Source organism: Chaetodon auriga, chromosome 8 (assembly GCF_051107435.1).
Source record: "Chaetodon auriga isolate fChaAug3 chromosome 8, fChaAug3.hap1, whole genome shotgun sequence".
Lineage (NCBI taxonomy): Eukaryota > Metazoa > Chordata > Actinopteri > Chaetodontiformes > Chaetodontidae > Chaetodon > Chaetodon auriga.
The window spans coordinates 14,984,113-15,002,744 of record NC_135081.1 but is presented as its reverse complement, the minus strand read 5'-3'; the positions used below and the strand labels follow the sequence as shown (position 1 = coordinate 15,002,744).

The window sequence follows — 18,632 nt, the reverse complement described above, 5'->3', positions numbered from 1 at the left end:
GAGGAGAGTGAGAGACAGATCCGAGGAGACAGGGAGCTGGAGATTGAGTGGAAGTCGGTGGAGTCACATACTAAATCTCAGGCTTCACCGCTCATCTGAGGACTGTTACTTGACGTCCAGCTTTGCGTTTTTTTTGTTTTTGTTTTTTGTTTTTTTGTTTTTTTGCAGCCCGTTTTGCCGGTGTATGCCGCTGCACATTGTCTGACGTGCAGCCACAGGTTGAGCGATTAAATCCAGTCACCATGGATTATTCCTCTTCATCTCGAGTCGATTGTCACTGACGGGATCGACATGGGCACCGCTGAGAGACCCGTGATGGTGGAGAAAGAAACAAACTGATCATATCAAGTGAGCGCAGACGGAGGAGCAACATCTGTGGGAAGCGACGCACAATTTCGAGAGACGAGCGAGGACCTGTGGAGGGACCTATATGAAAGGAGGCGAAGCGAAAAGATGATGGCCGTGACAACATGAAAAAGAAAAAGTGTGGTGGTCTATTTTCATCCAGCCAGTGATTCAACACAACTAACCTGGGGGACAGGGACTGAGAGAGAAGAGGTAGGAGGTAGGTAGAGAATCAGACAGGGAGGAGGGGGCTGTGAAGGTGTCTGGTTATATCATAGGCTACTGAAAGTAGGTTATTGTTTTGGATCAATCAAATGCAAACAAATGCAGACAACTTATGCTTAACTGAGGCACACACGCAGTCACAGTAGCCTACTTCTCGTGCTGTCAAAACTGACTGATGTGGAATTATTATCCTCTAGCGTCTGAGCCTGATCTCATTTCCATGGAGGATCTGCACCACCCCCCTGGCTAACAACAGTGTAACACAGATGACATTTTATGGCAAAGATTGCCGGGAGCATTGTGGGATGTGAGAGAATGAGAGGACACTGGGAAACAGAGAGAGAAATCGCTGAGAGGGGCTGACTGGACAGCTGACTCAAATGCTACTCAAGGAAGAACATATTCCCCAATAATGGCTACTTTTCTTCAGTCTGCTGCCCCTCTTTGTCACACACGTTTGGCTTTTGGAGTTCAGTCTTGTCCCTCATTTCTTTTAACTAACCGTCTGTCACAAAGCTCTCTCTCTCTCTCTGTCTGTCCTGTCTTCGTTACTACCTTCATGATGAATATTCGACTATTTCTTTACACTTCTTCTCTTCTCTTGCTTTGTGTTTGTCTGTAGACAGGTGCGTGGCCTCAGCCGTGACCATGGAGCCTCCCCCCTCTCTAAGCTTGGCTCTGTTAGGAGGGAGTGAGGATGAAGACCAGCGCTTCCTCCTTCCCCTGGGCAGTATATCCCATCCCTCCACCGCTGGCAACCAGCCAGGATCAAACCACTCCAACCACATGGGAGGATCAAGCCTCGACCGTCTAAATGGCAGCACCCCGTCCCCGTCCACTGCCACGCCCAACTTGCCTCCAGCATCACTCCCCAAGTTGCCCCTGTCATCTTCTGGAGCCCAGCCTCTGCCGCCACCCATCCCCAACGCCCTGCATCCCACCAGCACCCCGCTCTCCTCCTGCCTGGGATCTCAGCACAGCCTGAGTGGGGACAACTCCCCAGTCTACAACGCCCTCTTTTACTCCTCCCACTCGCCCTCCATGGATCGAGAGAGGGACAGAGAGCGTGACAGGGACAGGGACAGGGACAGGGACAGGGACAGGGAGCGGGAGAGAGAGAGAGAGAGGGGCTGCAAGCACAGACAGGCTAGCCCTCTGGTCCACCGTCGGGACAGTAACCCCTTCACGGAGATCGCCATGAGCTCCTGTAAGTACACAGGCGGGGTCATGAAGCCCCTGAGCCGCCTCAGCGCCTCCCGCAGAAACCTCATCGAATCAGACAGCAGCAGTGAGACCAAAGAGGGTGGTGTTTCAGCTGTTGCCGGGGCAACGGCCGCTGGGGGGCATGACCGACAGCGTGAAGCCCCTCCTACCTCCTCGGTGGCCCTGTCCTCTACCAATCAACCCCCAATTCAGAGCCCCCCGGAGATTGTGATTTCATCCAAAGAAGACTCGCCATACCCCAGAGGGGGGTATGACATCAGCGACTCCACATCCAACCAGATGTCCATCTACCACCAGAACCACGCGCTGGTGGAGAGCAGGCGGGCGCAGCCGGGGAGGGGCAGCAGGCAAGGGGGAGTCGGGGCAGTGGGCACCGGGGCAAGGGGCAGCACCTCCAAGGCCCCCAAAAGGAAGAACCAAAACATTGGCTATAAACTGGGGCATCGCAGGGCGCTGTTTGAGAAGAGGAAGAGGCTGAGCGACTACGCTCTCATCTTCGGGATGTTTGGCATCGTCGTCATGGTGATTGAGACAGAGCTGTCGTGGGGCGTGTACACCAAGGTGAGGGGACAGACCAGTGACACTTTAAGGGGCACTCTACTGATTTTACATGTAAAGATTAGTTCACTAGTCAGTTGTATAATGTAACCCTGATGATGTCAGAGCGACATCATCAGGGTTATCTTGGCTTGAACTTGGAGAATATAACTGTAAACAAGAAAGGGTACGCTAAAAAATGCAGAGGTTGAAAGACGTGGCCATTACGAGGCAGGGAGGGTCTAATGAAAGACACTATTCAGTCGCATTATGGGAAGTGAAGGATCCAGTTTTATTGGAGTTTGACTCTTACTTGAGACTAGAAGTCAGGATATCTTGGCCTCTGCTGCTACAATTTTGGGCATTATGTTTCTAATGGGTATTTCGTAAGTCACCTAACTTTATGCAGGTGCAAGGACAAACTGGTGCTGCCCCTTTAATGTTGCCTCAGTGCATTAAAGGTGCCCAGCAAAGTGACACCAGGCTGTTATGATGGTTGTAGCATTGTGCACCAGTGCTAAGCTGGAATCTCCTCAGTTAACTTTCGTTTTTGCCTCAACTTTGTCAGATTTGGATGGACCTGTGGCCAGATAGTTAGAATCAGCTTTCACCAGTTAATCACCAAATTCCTGACTGGTGCCCCCGCTCAGTCTGACCAGCACCATGCCCATATTGTTGCAGGGTTGTGTACTGTAATGACCAGGCTTGACAGTTGCTGCTTTTGGGTGATGTAATACAGCGATGTAGAGGACATGGGGGGCAGATCATCAGTAGGAGGCCAGGATCTCATTTGTCTGTGTAATGGGGAGTGTAATAAGCTCAATCGGCCCCTGGCTGGTATTGTCTGTTTATTTTGGTTGTGTTTGTGTATGTGTGTGTGTGCGCCACAAGGTCCCAGAGAGCCTTGGAGCATGTTGTGCTCACCTTCCTGATGCAAAGATAGATCTGTCCTCGTTCAATCCCTTCTTTCCCGCTGTCATGTCACAGAGGGCTAGTTTTCTTTAGCTAATAAGGTGGAAACATTACTTCCACTTATACAGCTTGTCATATATGGATCACTGATCATGTGAGGGAGATTATGGGATCGTGTGAGAGCACAGATTTACAGGTAGCCTATTAGGCTAGGCCAGCTGGGTGTGTCTCTATCTCCCTGCTTCTCTGTATCTGTTTGTAGTCTGTGGTCTCCAGTTGATACTTGGTCTCCTTCTCTGTTATTGTCATTTCTAGAAAAATCTGCCTGTTCTGTTTTGCTGCCTGTGTCTTTGCTGCTTCTGTCTCCCACTCATTACTTTATGAAAACCATAGTTTTAGAAGCGATGCCTTTTCATCAATGAAAATTCATTATTTGAATTTTTCTCTCTCTCGATCCCTTTCTCGTCTCTTTTCTTCCTTTCCGTCGACCTATTCTCCTCCCTGAAGGAGACGGCAGACACTGGTAAAGCTCTCTCTTTCTGTCTGTTTCTTTTCTCTATCAACTCCACGCCTGTCTCTTTATCCTGCTTTCTCTTCTCTGTCTTTCTTTCATTTGTCCCCTTACTTTCTCTCTCCCTCTGCTCCTGTGCTGTTCTAGTGGGCGTCAAACTGGGGGAGTGTGATCGGAAGAGAAAAGCGGCTGGGCGAGAAATGAAAGGCTGTGGAAGGAGAGAAAAAATGGGAAGGCGATAATGAAAAGCCTGATTTGGGTTCTTAAGCTACAACCAATATAGTGCTCAAGTGAATCAGGCAGAATTGTCCATCAATAAGAATTGATGGACAGCTGTAAAACACAATCAGAGCAGCCACGCTGTTTGCTTTCTGTGGGTTAATCTATGTTCATTAAAAAATCTCTGGTTAAGAAGAGGAAGTCAGAGTTGAGGAAGAATAGTATGTAAAATACCTTTGGACCTCATTGTCACCTTTCAGGGTTGTACATTTAAAAAAAAAAAAAAAAAAAGAGGTTGAATCCAGAGAGTTAAGTATGCTTCTGCAAAGCCTGATCAAAATTCATTTTTAAATGCAGAGTGCCAAGTTATTTTTTTTTTTATGGTTGCAGATTTGGTTTGACTCCAGCAGATTCAGGAGTTCCACCAGACAGTTCAAGCCCTCACTTAGATAATTGAGGTGGAAAGAAGCCCACTGGTTGTTGTGAAAAATGGATGCAGATCATGAGGATGAAAGAGAGAAAGGAGGGAAGTGGAGAGGTTCATGCAGTGCTTTAAACCAGTCTACAGGGGAAGCCTTCAATGATTTCCTCTATTGATTATTGATAATCACTCACCCACACATGCAGGGTCCATCCCAGCACACACATGCTGGAGAAAGTGGCACATTGGAAATGGATGCTGCCTTTCAGAGGTGCTAGCTCGCATGCTGTGTATTGACAGCCATCCTTGAGAGGTAGTGGGAGAGCCTGTGCAGAAATGTGATAGGTACAGATCATTTTTCACTATTGGAAATCTACATGTATGGTTATATATACATACAGCGTATATACATATATATGTGTATCATGTTAACAACACCATAAGACTTTGTGCCTTTGACAATAGCTGTAAACTAAATGTCACTGTATACCGCCGGTGTGTGTGTGTGTGTGTGTGTGTGTGTGTGTGTGTGTGTGTGTGTGTGTGTTTGTGTTTCTACCAAACCAGCTGCTCTATGTTGCTCCCAAAAATAGAGATGAAGAATAAGAATGTTGGATGGTGTGTGTGTGTGTGTGTGTGTGTGTGTGTGTGTGTGTGTGTGTGTGTGTGTGTGTGTGTGTGTGTGTGTTAGGAAGGATAAAGGGAGAGAGGTTAACAGAAAAGGACATGGTGTTCGTGACTGTGGGTATAGTGAGTAAGCATATGTATATTCATGTGCAGAAACAGATTTCAAACCCTGTCAGCACGTACTGTAGCCACAGCTGAGATTTTCCATTCATTGTATTATAGCCTCTATCTTCAGTTATTAACCTGCCAGATTCACTCGAGTTCAAGGCAAAGTCCACAATCGAGGCCACATTTTTGATGCAGATAAAAACTGTTCTTATGTACGTACATTCAGCAGTAGTGGCAAGTAACTTAGAACATTTACTTATTGTACTGCACTCAAGTACAATTTTGATGCTTCACACGTATTTACTGAACTTTCTACTCCACATTTATTTGACAGCTATAGTTCTATGTTACTTTTCAGATTAAGATTTTACATAAAAACACAATGAGATTGTAATGTTAAATAGTTAAAATGAACTCCACCTCAACCATTAATTCATCAGTATATTAATCTGACAATGCAATATACAATAATGTATCACTCACAGGGGCCATTGCAAAACAAGCACTTTTACTTTGATACAATTAGTACATTTTGCTGATAGTACATGAATCTAATTCCAAAGAAGTTGGGACGCCATGTAAAATGTAAATAACAACAGAATGAATCATTTCCAAATGAACTATGTTATACAATCATGTGTTCACAAAGTGGTGAACCTCGCTCCATCCTTGCTTGTGAATGACTGAGCCTTTCCAGGATGCCCCTTTCATACCCAATCATGATACTAGCACCTGTTACCATTGAGCCTGTTGGTGTTTTTGGAGCATTCCACTACTTTCCCAGTCTTTAGTTGCTCCTGTCCCAACATGTTTGAAAAGTGTTGCTGCATCAAACTCAGAATAAGCAGATTTTTTACAAAAATTAATGAGGCTGATGAGGTCAAACATTTAATATGTTGTCTTTGTACTGTTTTTCAATGGAGTATAAGGCAGAAAGGATCAGCAAATTATCACATTCAGTTTTATTTGTTTTACACAGTGTCCAAACTTTTGGGGGTTCTGGGTTGTACTTGAATGAAGGATTTTTTCTTGTAAAAGAGCATTTTTCACATTTTTGTGGCGTTGGTCGTTTTCAGTTAATTAAAGGATCTGAATCCTTCTTTGCTATTGATATTCAGTGCCCTCGGCAGTGGCAGTGAATTCCTGTACTGTAAATGTCCAATCATAGTTGTTGAGCCAAGGTAGATTATGCAGAGAGAATATTAGATGATGAAATAATTCATGAATGTGAAATAATTTCATTTGCTCTCAGGCAAAATCGTGAGTTTTGCCACAAAAAGCATCCAAGAAAAATGCGATTGCCGCCGTAACTTATTCTGAGACACGTTCTCCAGAGAGGCTTGACGCTGTCCATCCTCAGAGTGTCAAGCATCACACTGTATTTTAAACTCTTTTCATGATCAGTGACACCTGTTTGACACTGACCTTGACACTTCAAGTGTTAGCAGCAGTACGGACAGGACAGTCCCTCCTAAAAACATTTTTATGAGCTTCTATTATTGATTTTATTAGGAACAGGTTAAAAGGGAGGGGGGTCCCTGTCTGACATGTGTCTCTATCTGAGAATAACTGAGGCCCTCGGACACCTGGGACCTTAGCATGTGGCCTGTCACTGTCAGATCAATAGATCATTTCACAGAGACCCATGTGGCTCCTTGGGGCCCTGGCTCCACGCCACGTTTCAGACCTGCAGTGGAACATGGCTATTCTGAGGGAACTCACAGCTGCTGTCAGCTTCACCTGCCACACTGTCAATACACACACTTGACACCTCGACATCCAGATGGGTGTTATGTGTGGTTGAGAGGCATGTAGCCACTTACTGTCCATTTTTCACCACAAGCACAGATGATTTCACAGATTAGCAGCAGTGCCCGCTTCCAGTCTCCCTCTCCATTCCTTTCTTCTTCTCACTTGCAGCGAATGTTTATGTTCCTCTCTTAAATATGTCTCCATTTCCCCAAGGGGCTCATTGCCATCTCAACAGGCATACAACATCTCCCACAGTCCCCCCTGCGTTACCTCCGTCTCTCCCTCCCCACCATCGCTCCCCTATCGCTGACATTTCTCGCAGACATTTACTGGGAGACCTTTGCAGACCTTACTCTGCGAGGCCACTTACGCTGGCTGTGTGCTGCTTTTCAGACAGAACACAAGGATCATCAGGGAATTAAACTCACCAACTGCCACCATATTCTCTAAAGGAGCTATCAGCCATCTCAGCATTTCTGTGCCACTCTCTTCCACCTCCTCCTCCTCTCTTTTCCTCCACACTCCCTTCATCTTCTAGATCACAGGCTTCTAAGGGACGGTAGATCCCACAGGTCTTGCTACTAACAGGTACAAATATGCTCATTTCTTCCAGTGTAACAAGGCTAGGCTACCTCTCTCTGAATGTGTGAGTGTGTTGGTACTCATGGGTGTGTCATAACTTGCATCATCTGGCGGCAACGTAAACATTCACGTCACTGCGTGGTCTCCTCTGTGCATACACGCCTATGGAGTGTGTGTCGTCAGGTGGATGCACCTGTTAGTGTGCGTGTGTGCGTGTGCATTCACATTTCCCTTTGTCTGGATTTAATTGAGTGTGTAAGGTCGTAATGGTGTGTGTCAACGTGCAGTCGAGTGTGTGTGTGTGTGTGTGTGTGTGTCTCTCTGTGTGTGTTTATCCTGCTGAGGTGACATCTCTCATCTGTCTACTGCCTGTTTCCCTGGAGACTGATTGCAACAAGGCATCACTCTGACAGGGAGAGCACATAGACATTCATATGCATTACCAACACATGTTGGGAGCGACTTATCACTACGAGAGTAATGTGTCGTTAAGCGACTTGTATTTGCTATTTGTTCTTACATCTGTGTCAATAAGGGTGAGGTAGGGACAGTTGGGGGAAACCCTCATCTATATTCTACCTCAGGACTGGAGAAGCTTTTTCCAATCAAGGGCCGTTTCAAGTTTCATAACATCCATCGAGGGCATGCAGATTTTTCATAGGGATGGCACACATCAATGGGGGGCTTATCTAAGAAGCTTATTATGCATATGAAATGGGGGGGGCAGCAATTATCAGGTTGTCCTTGGCCCTCCTGGCTCCCCCATGGCCGCACGCCTGGCAATTATTTAATACATGTATCACACAAGCCACTGCGATGGCTGGAGCTGCTTGTCTTTGGGGAGGCTTCTGATGTCAGATGGTAGCGATGATGATGATGATGATGATGATGATGATGATGATGATGATGATGATGATGATGATGATGATGCTCACAGCTGGTTTTCAAGGCTGGGGTCTTGAGTGGAACCAAATCATTCAGAGTCAGTGCAAGAGTCAGTGCTCACAGTCATAGGTTGTTGCTTTGCAGCTCAATGATCTCATATTGTAGGTTGTCAGGCACCTCGGCTGGTTCCACATTAAGCAGCAAGTATATTCAGTTTCTTCTGTTTACTTTTCACGTCCCAAAACCTCTCGCCAAACGCTTGAAGGAGTTTTCACACTCAGCAGCATATTCAGACGTCATAGCGGGCTTTTGTTCTTGCAGAGCAGGAAAATGCAGTGTTTCCTCTCTCCAGTTGCACATGGCACAGATTTAATTTCACTCGAAATGATTTCATTTTTGAAAGCAGAGAGCCGAGAAGCTGCTGGAGCTTGAGGTTCAGCTCTGAGACTTGGTAACGTCCACGATGAAGGCCAAATCGCACAGACACCTACTATGCTATCAGTTTCCACGTCAGGTTTTCCTTCACTAACGGACACTCTGTTTTACTTTGTCCTGCACTCGCAGCTCCGCAGCAGTGAGGCACTCCTTCACAAATTCTCCTTCCGAATTAGCTCACTCACCACAAAACTTGCCTGTGTTTGAATGTGCTTTTTTGAATGCTGCTTGTTGGGTGTCCAGATTCTGCTGAAGAGCATTGACTTCATCCGGACGCATTTGTCCTTGCAGCTCATCCAGTTCAGCATGTTAGTAGCTTTAATGACTCTTGAGATTAGCCTTCTTCATCACTGTAAGCTCATCCCCACAAACTTAGACACACTGGTTTGTCTTTTACATGTGTTGCGTTCAGGGACTGCTTTGTTATCTTCTTTATTGCTTAAGAAGATACGACCCGGAGGCTGGAGGTTCCCTACCAGTGTACTATGTAGTTTGGTGTATGTGTTCGTGTGTCTGGCTGTCTGTCTGCTGATTGAACTAAAGAAGCTCAAAAAGCTCATTATCTCCACATGCTGTCTACCAAGCCATTGATCAATACAGACAAATCACACACTTAAGCACAGCTGGACAAAAAGAAGAAGGAAAAGACACACACACACACTACACATGCATACAAATGCAAACATTTCCAGTATATGTCAGGAATAGTCCAAAATCCAGTGGTGGAATATAACTATGTACATCTACTACGATACTGTACGTAAGACGATCTTATAGAATATGATGAATATGTGGATTAAACTACTGAGCAGTATATAAAGTAGTTAAAGTTAGCTCATCCCTAAACATCCACAGCTGTAAAATGCAACATACACATTAATGTATCAGTAACATTAGAAACATCATGTGTAATAGTAAAACACAGATGTGGACATGTGCTCTGCAGAATAATTTTACTTTTAATACTTTAAGAACAACACATGCTTTTACTTAAGTAAGATGTTGAATTTTACTTAAAGTGGAGTATTTCCACAGTGTGGTATCAGTACTTTTATGTAAGTAAAGGATCTGAATACCTCGTCCATTATTGCTGAAATCCGACACGACTACTTAATGAGCCTCAGAGGTGTTGGTAGGTGTATTTTTGAACGGACAAAGCAGGCTCACTGTTTCCAACTGCTTTCAGTTTTTATGCTAAGCTAATTTCCTGATGGCTTTACCTTCATAATTAACACTAATATCAGTCTTCATGTGCCTCTCTTGGAACAGAAGAGGGTGTAAGCATATTTCCCCAAATGTAGAACTCTAGCTGGTTAAACAAGCATCACAATTTCAAAGCTTTTTAACTGAAATTCAAGCTTGTTGCCTCCATGTGGCATCAAGGGCCTGCATGAAATAAAGTTTGTCATCTGTCCATGTCCGCAAGTGTCAGCATGGATTGTACACACTGCAGACTGTGTGTGCTAGAAAAGTAAACTTAAAAAGAGAAGCTGTGCAGCGAGATCTGTTGCCATCCACACTTCACTACGAATCATCTTTAAGGGAGTACAAAGACACACAAATTACTTTTTGTTCTGTCCAGCCAAAACAAAGGAGGTCTTCTGCCTGCTGTCGTGAGATCACCATGCTGTTTTCTAGTGCCACAGATTGTAGCGTGCGTGCATCTGCTGTTCACAGCTGTCCATGTCCTTATTGAAGAATGAACAAATCATTAGCCTCGCTGTTGTTGTCTTTATCTAGAGTTTAATTCAAGTGCATTCATTTAGAAAAGCAAACACATGCATCAGAGGTGTCCAGTTACTAGGAATTAATGGACCCCTGCCAGCCAATTAGAATCAAGAATTCTTAGCAGGTATACAAGAGTGAAAATGAACAGAGGGCAAGCATGTATACACATAGATCTCGTCACCATCCAGTCATTCACTATACAGGCAGAGTAAGTGAAGTGGAAACAGGAAGAAACTAAATGCTCTTGACAGTGTGATGGGCAGAGCTGAAAACAAACCTGAACGGGCAACAGACGGTTGACGGTAAACGCAGCCAGAGAGGTGAGAGTGGAAGTAAACTCCAAGCAAATCACACTGTAGCTCACCAGTGTGGCTGTGTATTTATGTCCAAGTCTGCATTTTTCTCATTAGCACAACAATGTCGGTTTTCTTTGCACCTAGATTGCCTCAGTGAGTACAAATGAGATGTTAGCAGAGACAGACCGAGACAGGAAAAGAGAGTGTGAGGAAATAAGGCCAAAAGACAGCCAGAGCTTTGGGCAAGCCGATAGAGGAAATCATTGGAGAGCCGAGCTGTAGCTGGTATTTTCCCAGTGTTGTGCAGTGGCCCATGACCACACTGATATGAGGAACAAATGAACAACACTCACTTAATGCTCTCCTTGTGTGTGTGTGTGTAAGTTTGTGTGTGTGTGCGTGTTAGATAGTAGAAAGGACACCCAATCTCATATTCAATCCTTTTCAGATTTTGATGTTTATGTGAAAAAGGAATACTCAGCAGAGGAGGGTGTCAGTGAGGATTAACAAACTAGACTGTGTGTGTGTGTGTGTCTGTGTGAGTTTGTGTGATGTTGAATTAATACCATTAAGGCCATGAGCATCTACAGAGACCCTAAATAGGCACAGTAACACACTGACACACTCTATTTTCCAGGAGGCTGACTTGCAATATATATTCATGAACCCAAAATGCGATGGAGATGCTGCTTAATAACGTCTTGAAGGAAAGGCTGAGTAATGTGTGTCTAAACTCGGAACGCACAAGCAAACTAAGAGAGCGAATGGCGATGAGTGCTTAACGGCATCCTACTTAACAGCTGAAATGTCTAATCTGAGGCGCTGCAGTCTGAAGGTGGGACAACTGCTCTCTTGGAGAGGACACTCGGCTGTCATGTGACCTTGGTGATCTCCAGAACTGATGCACTTTGTTTTTTTGTGTATGATACTGTGCAATTCAAAACATAGTCCTTGAGCTGACGTAGACAAATGAAACAATTCAACAAGTGTGGCTTTCAGAAATACTGAATGCAGCTAGTTTCATTCCTGAAGCTTGGAAAGTGAGTTAAACTAAATGTTTTTCTAAGATGATTCCTGACATTTGCATCTGCATCTGTGTGCAGATTAACACTAAACACCTGGTGCACTGACAAAATCCACTTCCTGATAAAAGGTCAGAAGCCAGTATGAGTTTAACTCTTATTAATGCTTGTTGACAGAGAGACTAATACAGTAAACAAGGTGTATGTGTATTTTTTTTTTATCAGTTATTCTTCCTCTCCTCTTCAAAATATAAAGAATAAATCTTGGATATGTTTTTCTTATTGTCAACATGTACCATGAAAAGCCGAAACAACAATGATCCAACTAACAAGCATTGTCTGTGTTGCCATAGAGCTCCATGTTTGTTTAAAAACCATGAACAACAATCAGTGAGCCACACAGCCGCAATGATATAACACATAGATGACAGATCAGCACACCCCTCTACCTGTCCGATCTCACCCCCCCCTTCACCCCCCACAGCCCACTCCCCACTACCTACACACATCCATCCCACTCAACCTCCCTTTAATGTACAACCAGTAATTTCTTCAGCATCTGTACCTATTCAAAGGAACAGCAAAAAATAATGACAGTATGGAAAAAAAAACAACACTTAAAACAAGACACTTGTAAAGAGTGAATAAATAACAACCCTTGTCTATCAATTGAGTTGAAAGAGCAGGATAAAAAGAAAAGAAAAAACACCAACAACATAAAACAAGCATTATCAGACTCACACGACAGTTGGATTTAACACTCATTTCAATATAAAAGGAGTCCTGTGTCGTTAGCCTTCCTTTCAGGTTATACATTATCTTTTCCTTTGGCAGACATACATATACAGAATCTTTTGATATTTGACACCTGAAACAGTGTGTAACACTGCCTACTACTATGATAACTACCTTAATTGCATTTATAAATAATTTATTATCATGGTCATGTACTTTATTCACCTGATATTGTAATTCTGTTTCCCCATATTGCATTGTTATGACAGCTGTTTCTGTTTACTCTGTACACTACTTTTTATTTGCTTTCTTGTTTTTTTTAGACTTTTTGTCTTATTCAAATCAAGGATCTAGGATAAAGTGTGTCATATGTTTTATAAATTAACTTCACTTGTTTGGGGATACCTCAAAAGCATGCTCTCGTGAAAGCATAGTAAGATAAAAGAAGTGATAATGAAAAACTAGAATGAGAGTTGGCAGCCATGCTGGGGGCTCTGTGAGGCTGTACTGACACACAGCAGTGCATCAGCACCCCCAATGTTAATGCTTGTTAATGTCGATGTTAAGCAGATACAGTGTTTACAGTTCATCATCAGCTGAAGCTGGTGTGAATGTTGAAAGGTATGTGACCATAAAACAGATATGTTGCTTTGATGACGGCACTAGATGGAAGGTCAGGAGATAAAGGTTTTTACAGGTCGTTATATGCGAAGACCATGACGACCAGTCTCAAATTTCACTGCGATCCATCAAATAGTTGAAGACATATTTCGATTAAAACCAAAAATGTCAACCTGCTGGCAGTGCTACAGCAAAGTCAGGAGGTCACCAAAGTCTTCAGAATACATCGCCTTAAAACATGAATATGTGTACAGCGTCTGATGTCAATCCATCAAGTAGATGTTGACATGGTCCAGTGAAAAAAATCAAAACTTGATGGAGACGCTAGATGACAAGTCAGAAGATCGCCAAAGCCAGTGTTCATCGTGTGGGGAACGTGGAGTGTATGTAGAAAAGTTCATGACGTTCCAACACTTCAACAGGTTTCAGTCTGGACCAAAGTGGTGGACAGGCCAATAGAAAGACCACCACACAGGCTAACGTTTCCCAGAGCCACGCCTCTGGCATGACTAATAAGGTTCCCTGATGCATGACAGCTATGGATGAGGTGGAAGAAAAAAATAGGAGGATGAAGTGAAGTAACATTTCCTTCAAGTATACCAGGAAGATTCAGAGGGAATTAATTCATGTATGCCATGGCCCCTTACCAAAGACATAACATAAGCGGCATTTAAATAATTAACATGCATGCTCCCTCATTATCTCATCTTTTTGATGTCATTTTTGAAGCCATGATACCTGATGCTCGGGCATCTCACACCTGAATTGATCCATTAATTCCTACAGCACATTCGGCTCACACGAGACCAAACATGCTGTTTCCAATGAAAGCATGTTCTGAAAAGAACACGTAACAGTGAGGACAGTGAACAGAAACTACCGCATCTTATACATTTTTTATTTTGATCTTCCAGATATATATCGTAATCCAGATTAGGTGTACAAAGATGGGAGTTTCTTGTGTAAATGAGCTGATATACGAATGTGTCAGTGTATGTGTATATGTATACCGTTTAAGTGTGCACACACGCGTATGAAGTCCAGTAAATGTTGCTGTGCTGTGAGTGTGTGAGGTGAGAGGGTTAAAGAAGCCACTGAAGTGCTATGAGCTGTATTGATCAGAAGTTCCCCAGTGCATTGATTGTAAGCTCTATGAAACCAGACAAGCAGAGGATTTAAAGCTCGACTGCAGAGTGATATTGACAGCTGGAATACTACCGTTCTACCTCTGCTCAGCATCTGAAAGTCTGTTTTGTAAATGTTAGCTCTCATTGTCTATGCTGAGGCCGTGGTACACATCTCATTTTAGCAGAGGAGTGACAGAGGACATCTGGGACTGGGTTCAACCAGACGTGTTGCAGAATGTGGTCTATCATGAGTTTGAAGAGTGTGGCATCTTTCATAGATGTTTTTTTTTTTTGTCACTGTGATCTGAATATTAAGACAACCCTACAGCAAACGATTATCACATCTTAAAGGTACAACGTGTAAGGTATGGCCAGAATATTGGTTACAAATGTTCAAAAATGAAGTAACTTTATCAACAGAATGCGACGTTGTGTCAAAGATGTCTATATATTGTATTGCAGAGATATCTACTGACGTTAGCATGCCCACCAGATAGCCTCTCGACATTTCCCAAGACGTAAAACACACTTAGTTCAAACTCAACAGAAAAAAAATAAAACTCACCAAAATCATCTAGTTGAGCCACATACATCATCTTTGGGCTCCTTTGGTCTCGAGGCTGTGTCCAGTCTTGATCCAGCCGTGTTCACTGGTAGACTGCTGAGCCTGGCTCCATTACACCAATAATCCCTGGTGCTACGTGCTCCAGGTCGGGGTAGACTCCAGTCAGCTAATGCGGCCACCTCATTGTAATGTCAATCTAAAATGTTTATTATGTTTATGCTGCATGTTTCTAAGCGTGTGTGTTTGTGTGTCGATTTTCTCTTTTCAGAGCTCCATGTATTCCCTGGCCCTCAAGTGTCTGATCAGTCTGTCCACAGTCATACTGCTGGGCCTCATCATAGCCTACCATGCACGGGAGGTTCAGGTAAAACACATGCACAGACATCCACAGGTAGACATGCAACAGTGACACAGACAGCTCACAGGCAGGTGTTCAACATGTTGGTTACTTCAGTAGCTTAGCTTTGTGGGAAGTTAGCAAAGAGGGTCGTTACCACTGTCGTGTCCAGGGTGGAGCTAGAGGCGATTATCTTAGCTTAGCTTAAAGACTAGAAGCAGATGCATTCAGCTAGTTTGGCTCTGTCTACATTTAACAAAATCTGCCACTTCTGCCCGCCTTAAAAAGGTTATAATATGCTATATACTGTATAGTATAAGACTATTTCAAGACTACAGGAATTTGCTGAGCCTTGGCAAGAAACAGTCCTGTACCAAGCCCACTATAAAACCACAACTTTTTGGTAATTATTGAGCTTTAGAGACAGATTTTGTTACCTTGGACAGAGCAAGGCTAGCCGTTTCAATTCTCGATGCTAAGCTAAGCTAAGCAGCTTTGGGTTGTGGCTTTATATTTAGTGAGCAAATTTCCCAAAGTAGTGACTATTCCTTCCTAGGAGTGGTTTCCTTCATATGTAAACAGAGACACATCTGAGCTCTGTCCAATAGTGTACACATTATGTTGTCCTCCCTCAGGCTCCTCACATACTCAGAGGGACTCAGGTGTGCATCAGCTCCAACCAATTAATGACATTAATGAGAGTCGTAGCGGGATCGACAGACCAGTCTGTATGGTTTTGCATCGAGTAGATACGGTTGGAATGTTAAATACATGCTCAGTCAATAACAATCCTGTCATTCAATAGATGCGCAGAGAACACACGACACACACACACACACACACACACACACACACACACACACACACACACACACACACTCATAGCCTCAACCTCTTGTAAGGCTGAAACAATCAATCAGAAATGCTTTCATGCTTCATGATATCTGTTTTGCTGTTTGTCATTTTGCTAATATAATGGTACCACGGTCATTTAGCCGGGGTTTTCATCCGAAGCCATTTGCAATCGATGCACATTGACTATTTATGGGAGCCTTGCGGGAATCAGACCCATTGAGTGCCCCCACACCAGCTATTACTCCCACCAGCTAAACCACGGAGCAACGCTCATCCATCTAACCACGTATTAGTTTAATGCTGTGACTTTTTTTTTTTTTTCATTATATCACAGCTTGGATGATGCTGAAAATGTCTATTAAAGTTCCAGCAGGTCTGAGATGGAGATTCTGATGCATTCTGCTCCGAGTTTCAGCCTCTCCATCTATGCATCAATAACTAGAGGGACATTGCTTATTCACTGTCATACACAGGGACTGATAGACTTGTAATCGGTCTGTAATAGGCAGCTGCTCTGTGTTAAGATTCGAGGAGCCGATAAGATGTAGGCTCATGTGGTGCATGTGCATGTGTGTCTTTGAGTCATTGATAAAAGAACCCTCGTTTCTCCTCACAAGTTTGATGTCACATTCGCATACGCAGTCAGTGATACTCCCACGCACACTGTGCCTGCTGCACGTGACAGGCACGGTGATACCACTACTGTAAGGACGAATGAGAGAGAGAGAGAGAGAGAGAGAGAGAGAGAGAGAGAGAGAGAGAGAGTCTTCTGTTAATCTGTTTGAGAAATCACTCCTCTTGATTAAATGAAGTTAGGAGTTAGGCGAGGGTGGTGGGAAGGTAGGGGAGGGAATTGCAACAGGGTGGGGGAGGTGATATTGGGATTTAACTGCAAATCACTTTTGGTAATAACTTCAATTGGATGGTGATAATTTATCCACATTTTCACTCTGCAGCAGCTGACAGCTTTAAAAGATAATCCCAGTTTATTACAACTTGAATATTATTTTTGTAGTTTTGACCATCGTTTCTGTTGGTTATTACAACACTGCACTCAGTAAAATTGCTGAAATCTGGGAACACGGTGACATCGCAGTCAGACAAACAGAGAGGTTTCAAACAGTCATTTGTCCTTTTTGTCAATGAAGCCTCAGTCCCACAATTCAGCAATTAACACTGAGAGTACAATGTTATGATTACCTACAGGGATGATGGCTGAAATTACGAGACTAAACGTTAAATTATTACTCTTTAATTTGGCACTGGATAAAAGGGGAGTATTTCTTTAACCTGCAGTATCTACTTGTTTGGCTACTTGGACGCAGTGGAAACAAGCTGTAAACACAACATTGATATATTAGGATATCTTTTAAGTTCATAAGACAAACCTGTTAGCAAATGTATTAACACATCCAGCAGTTACGGAGTAACATTAGCATTCATTTGGAGTCCTGTTTCTGGCGAATGTCCAGTCCAATATTCATTCTCTTTCTGGTTTGGTCTGTGCCAGCTCCTGAGGAATGGCTTATCAGCAGCTGAATATTATGTTCAGCAGCAAGCCACTGACTTTGTCTGTCTGCTGATTGGTGCTGAGCAGCCAGAGTACGGTCAGCCTTTATAGCTTTTTTGCTTAAAAGGGCTGCCTGCTGCTGCTGCAAACACTGATGAGGTGAGACCGAACCAAAAGAGTACAGTTGCTGGCTGTAAAACTAAAACAATGAGAATCTACAAAGCTCCATAGAGGTGAGGGGGAACCACGCATGATAATTCTCTGTGGGTTCCTCAATACAAGCAAGCTCTTTCTCGAGGCGAAGCATGACTGAGTGGTGATGTGAAAAACATGAAGGGTTGACAGTTGAAGCATTTGAACATTATGCAAATGAGGGCAAAATTCACCTGGAGGCTCGGCATTGATTTGGCAAATAAATGATAACAGAAAGTGCTGCAGCAGTGGGACAGGATGCAGAGGAGACGCCTGTTCAGGTGGTTTCTGAAATCCCTCCTGCATGTCCTGTACCTCCAAAATCGCAGTGGCACACAAAAACAAAGGTCTGTCTGGCACATATTTACGCAAATCTTGCTAACTATCAAGCTGCTTGTTACTATAGCTTGTGAGTGTTGACATGCACAAAGTCACAAGCATGAAGAGGCAGAGGGAGTGCAGCATGCCACGGTGCATGCAAAAACTGCTTTCATATATGTTGGCTACACCTGGAAAGACAGACACACGTTTCCTTCCACACATTTTAATTTTGTTATTCTGTACCTGCCTGCCGGCGTCAAAGCCTGTTTGCTTATTTACATGAGCGGCAAAAGCAGTGGCAGCATGTCTCTGGTTTTTATTGTCGGATGGTTCAAGCATAAACACAAATACACACCATGAGAAGTAATGCAGTGCGAAATGAAAGGCATTGTTCAATAAAGATCGCATTCTCAGATTACGACACACTCTGCCGGAGCGTTTTGCTCAGCATGTAACAGGATATTACATGCACGTACACACACACACACACACACACACACACACACACACACACACACACACACACGCACACATGCATAT

The 18,632-nt window shown here is 43.7% G+C and overlaps 1 protein-coding gene across 2 annotated transcripts in view; it reads left to right on the top strand.

Moving 5' to 3' along the window:
- kcnn3 (potassium intermediate/small conductance calcium-activated channel, subfamily N, member 3) overlaps positions 1-18,632 on the top strand; it is a 47,122-nt gene continuing 28,490 nt past the window's right edge. Inside the window, exons 1-3 of one of the 2 annotated variants that reach the window (XM_076737053.1) lie at positions 1-565; positions 1,193-2,355; positions 15,146-15,241. In XM_076737053.1, coding sequence (XP_076593168.1) covers positions 1,219-2,355; positions 15,146-15,241 — 1,233 coding nt within the window. In that variant the 5' untranslated portion in view covers positions 1-565; positions 1,193-1,218. The remainder of the gene's footprint in view (positions 566-1,192; positions 2,356-15,145; positions 15,242-18,632) is intronic. The other variant, XM_076737054.1, reaches the window with a different exon arrangement.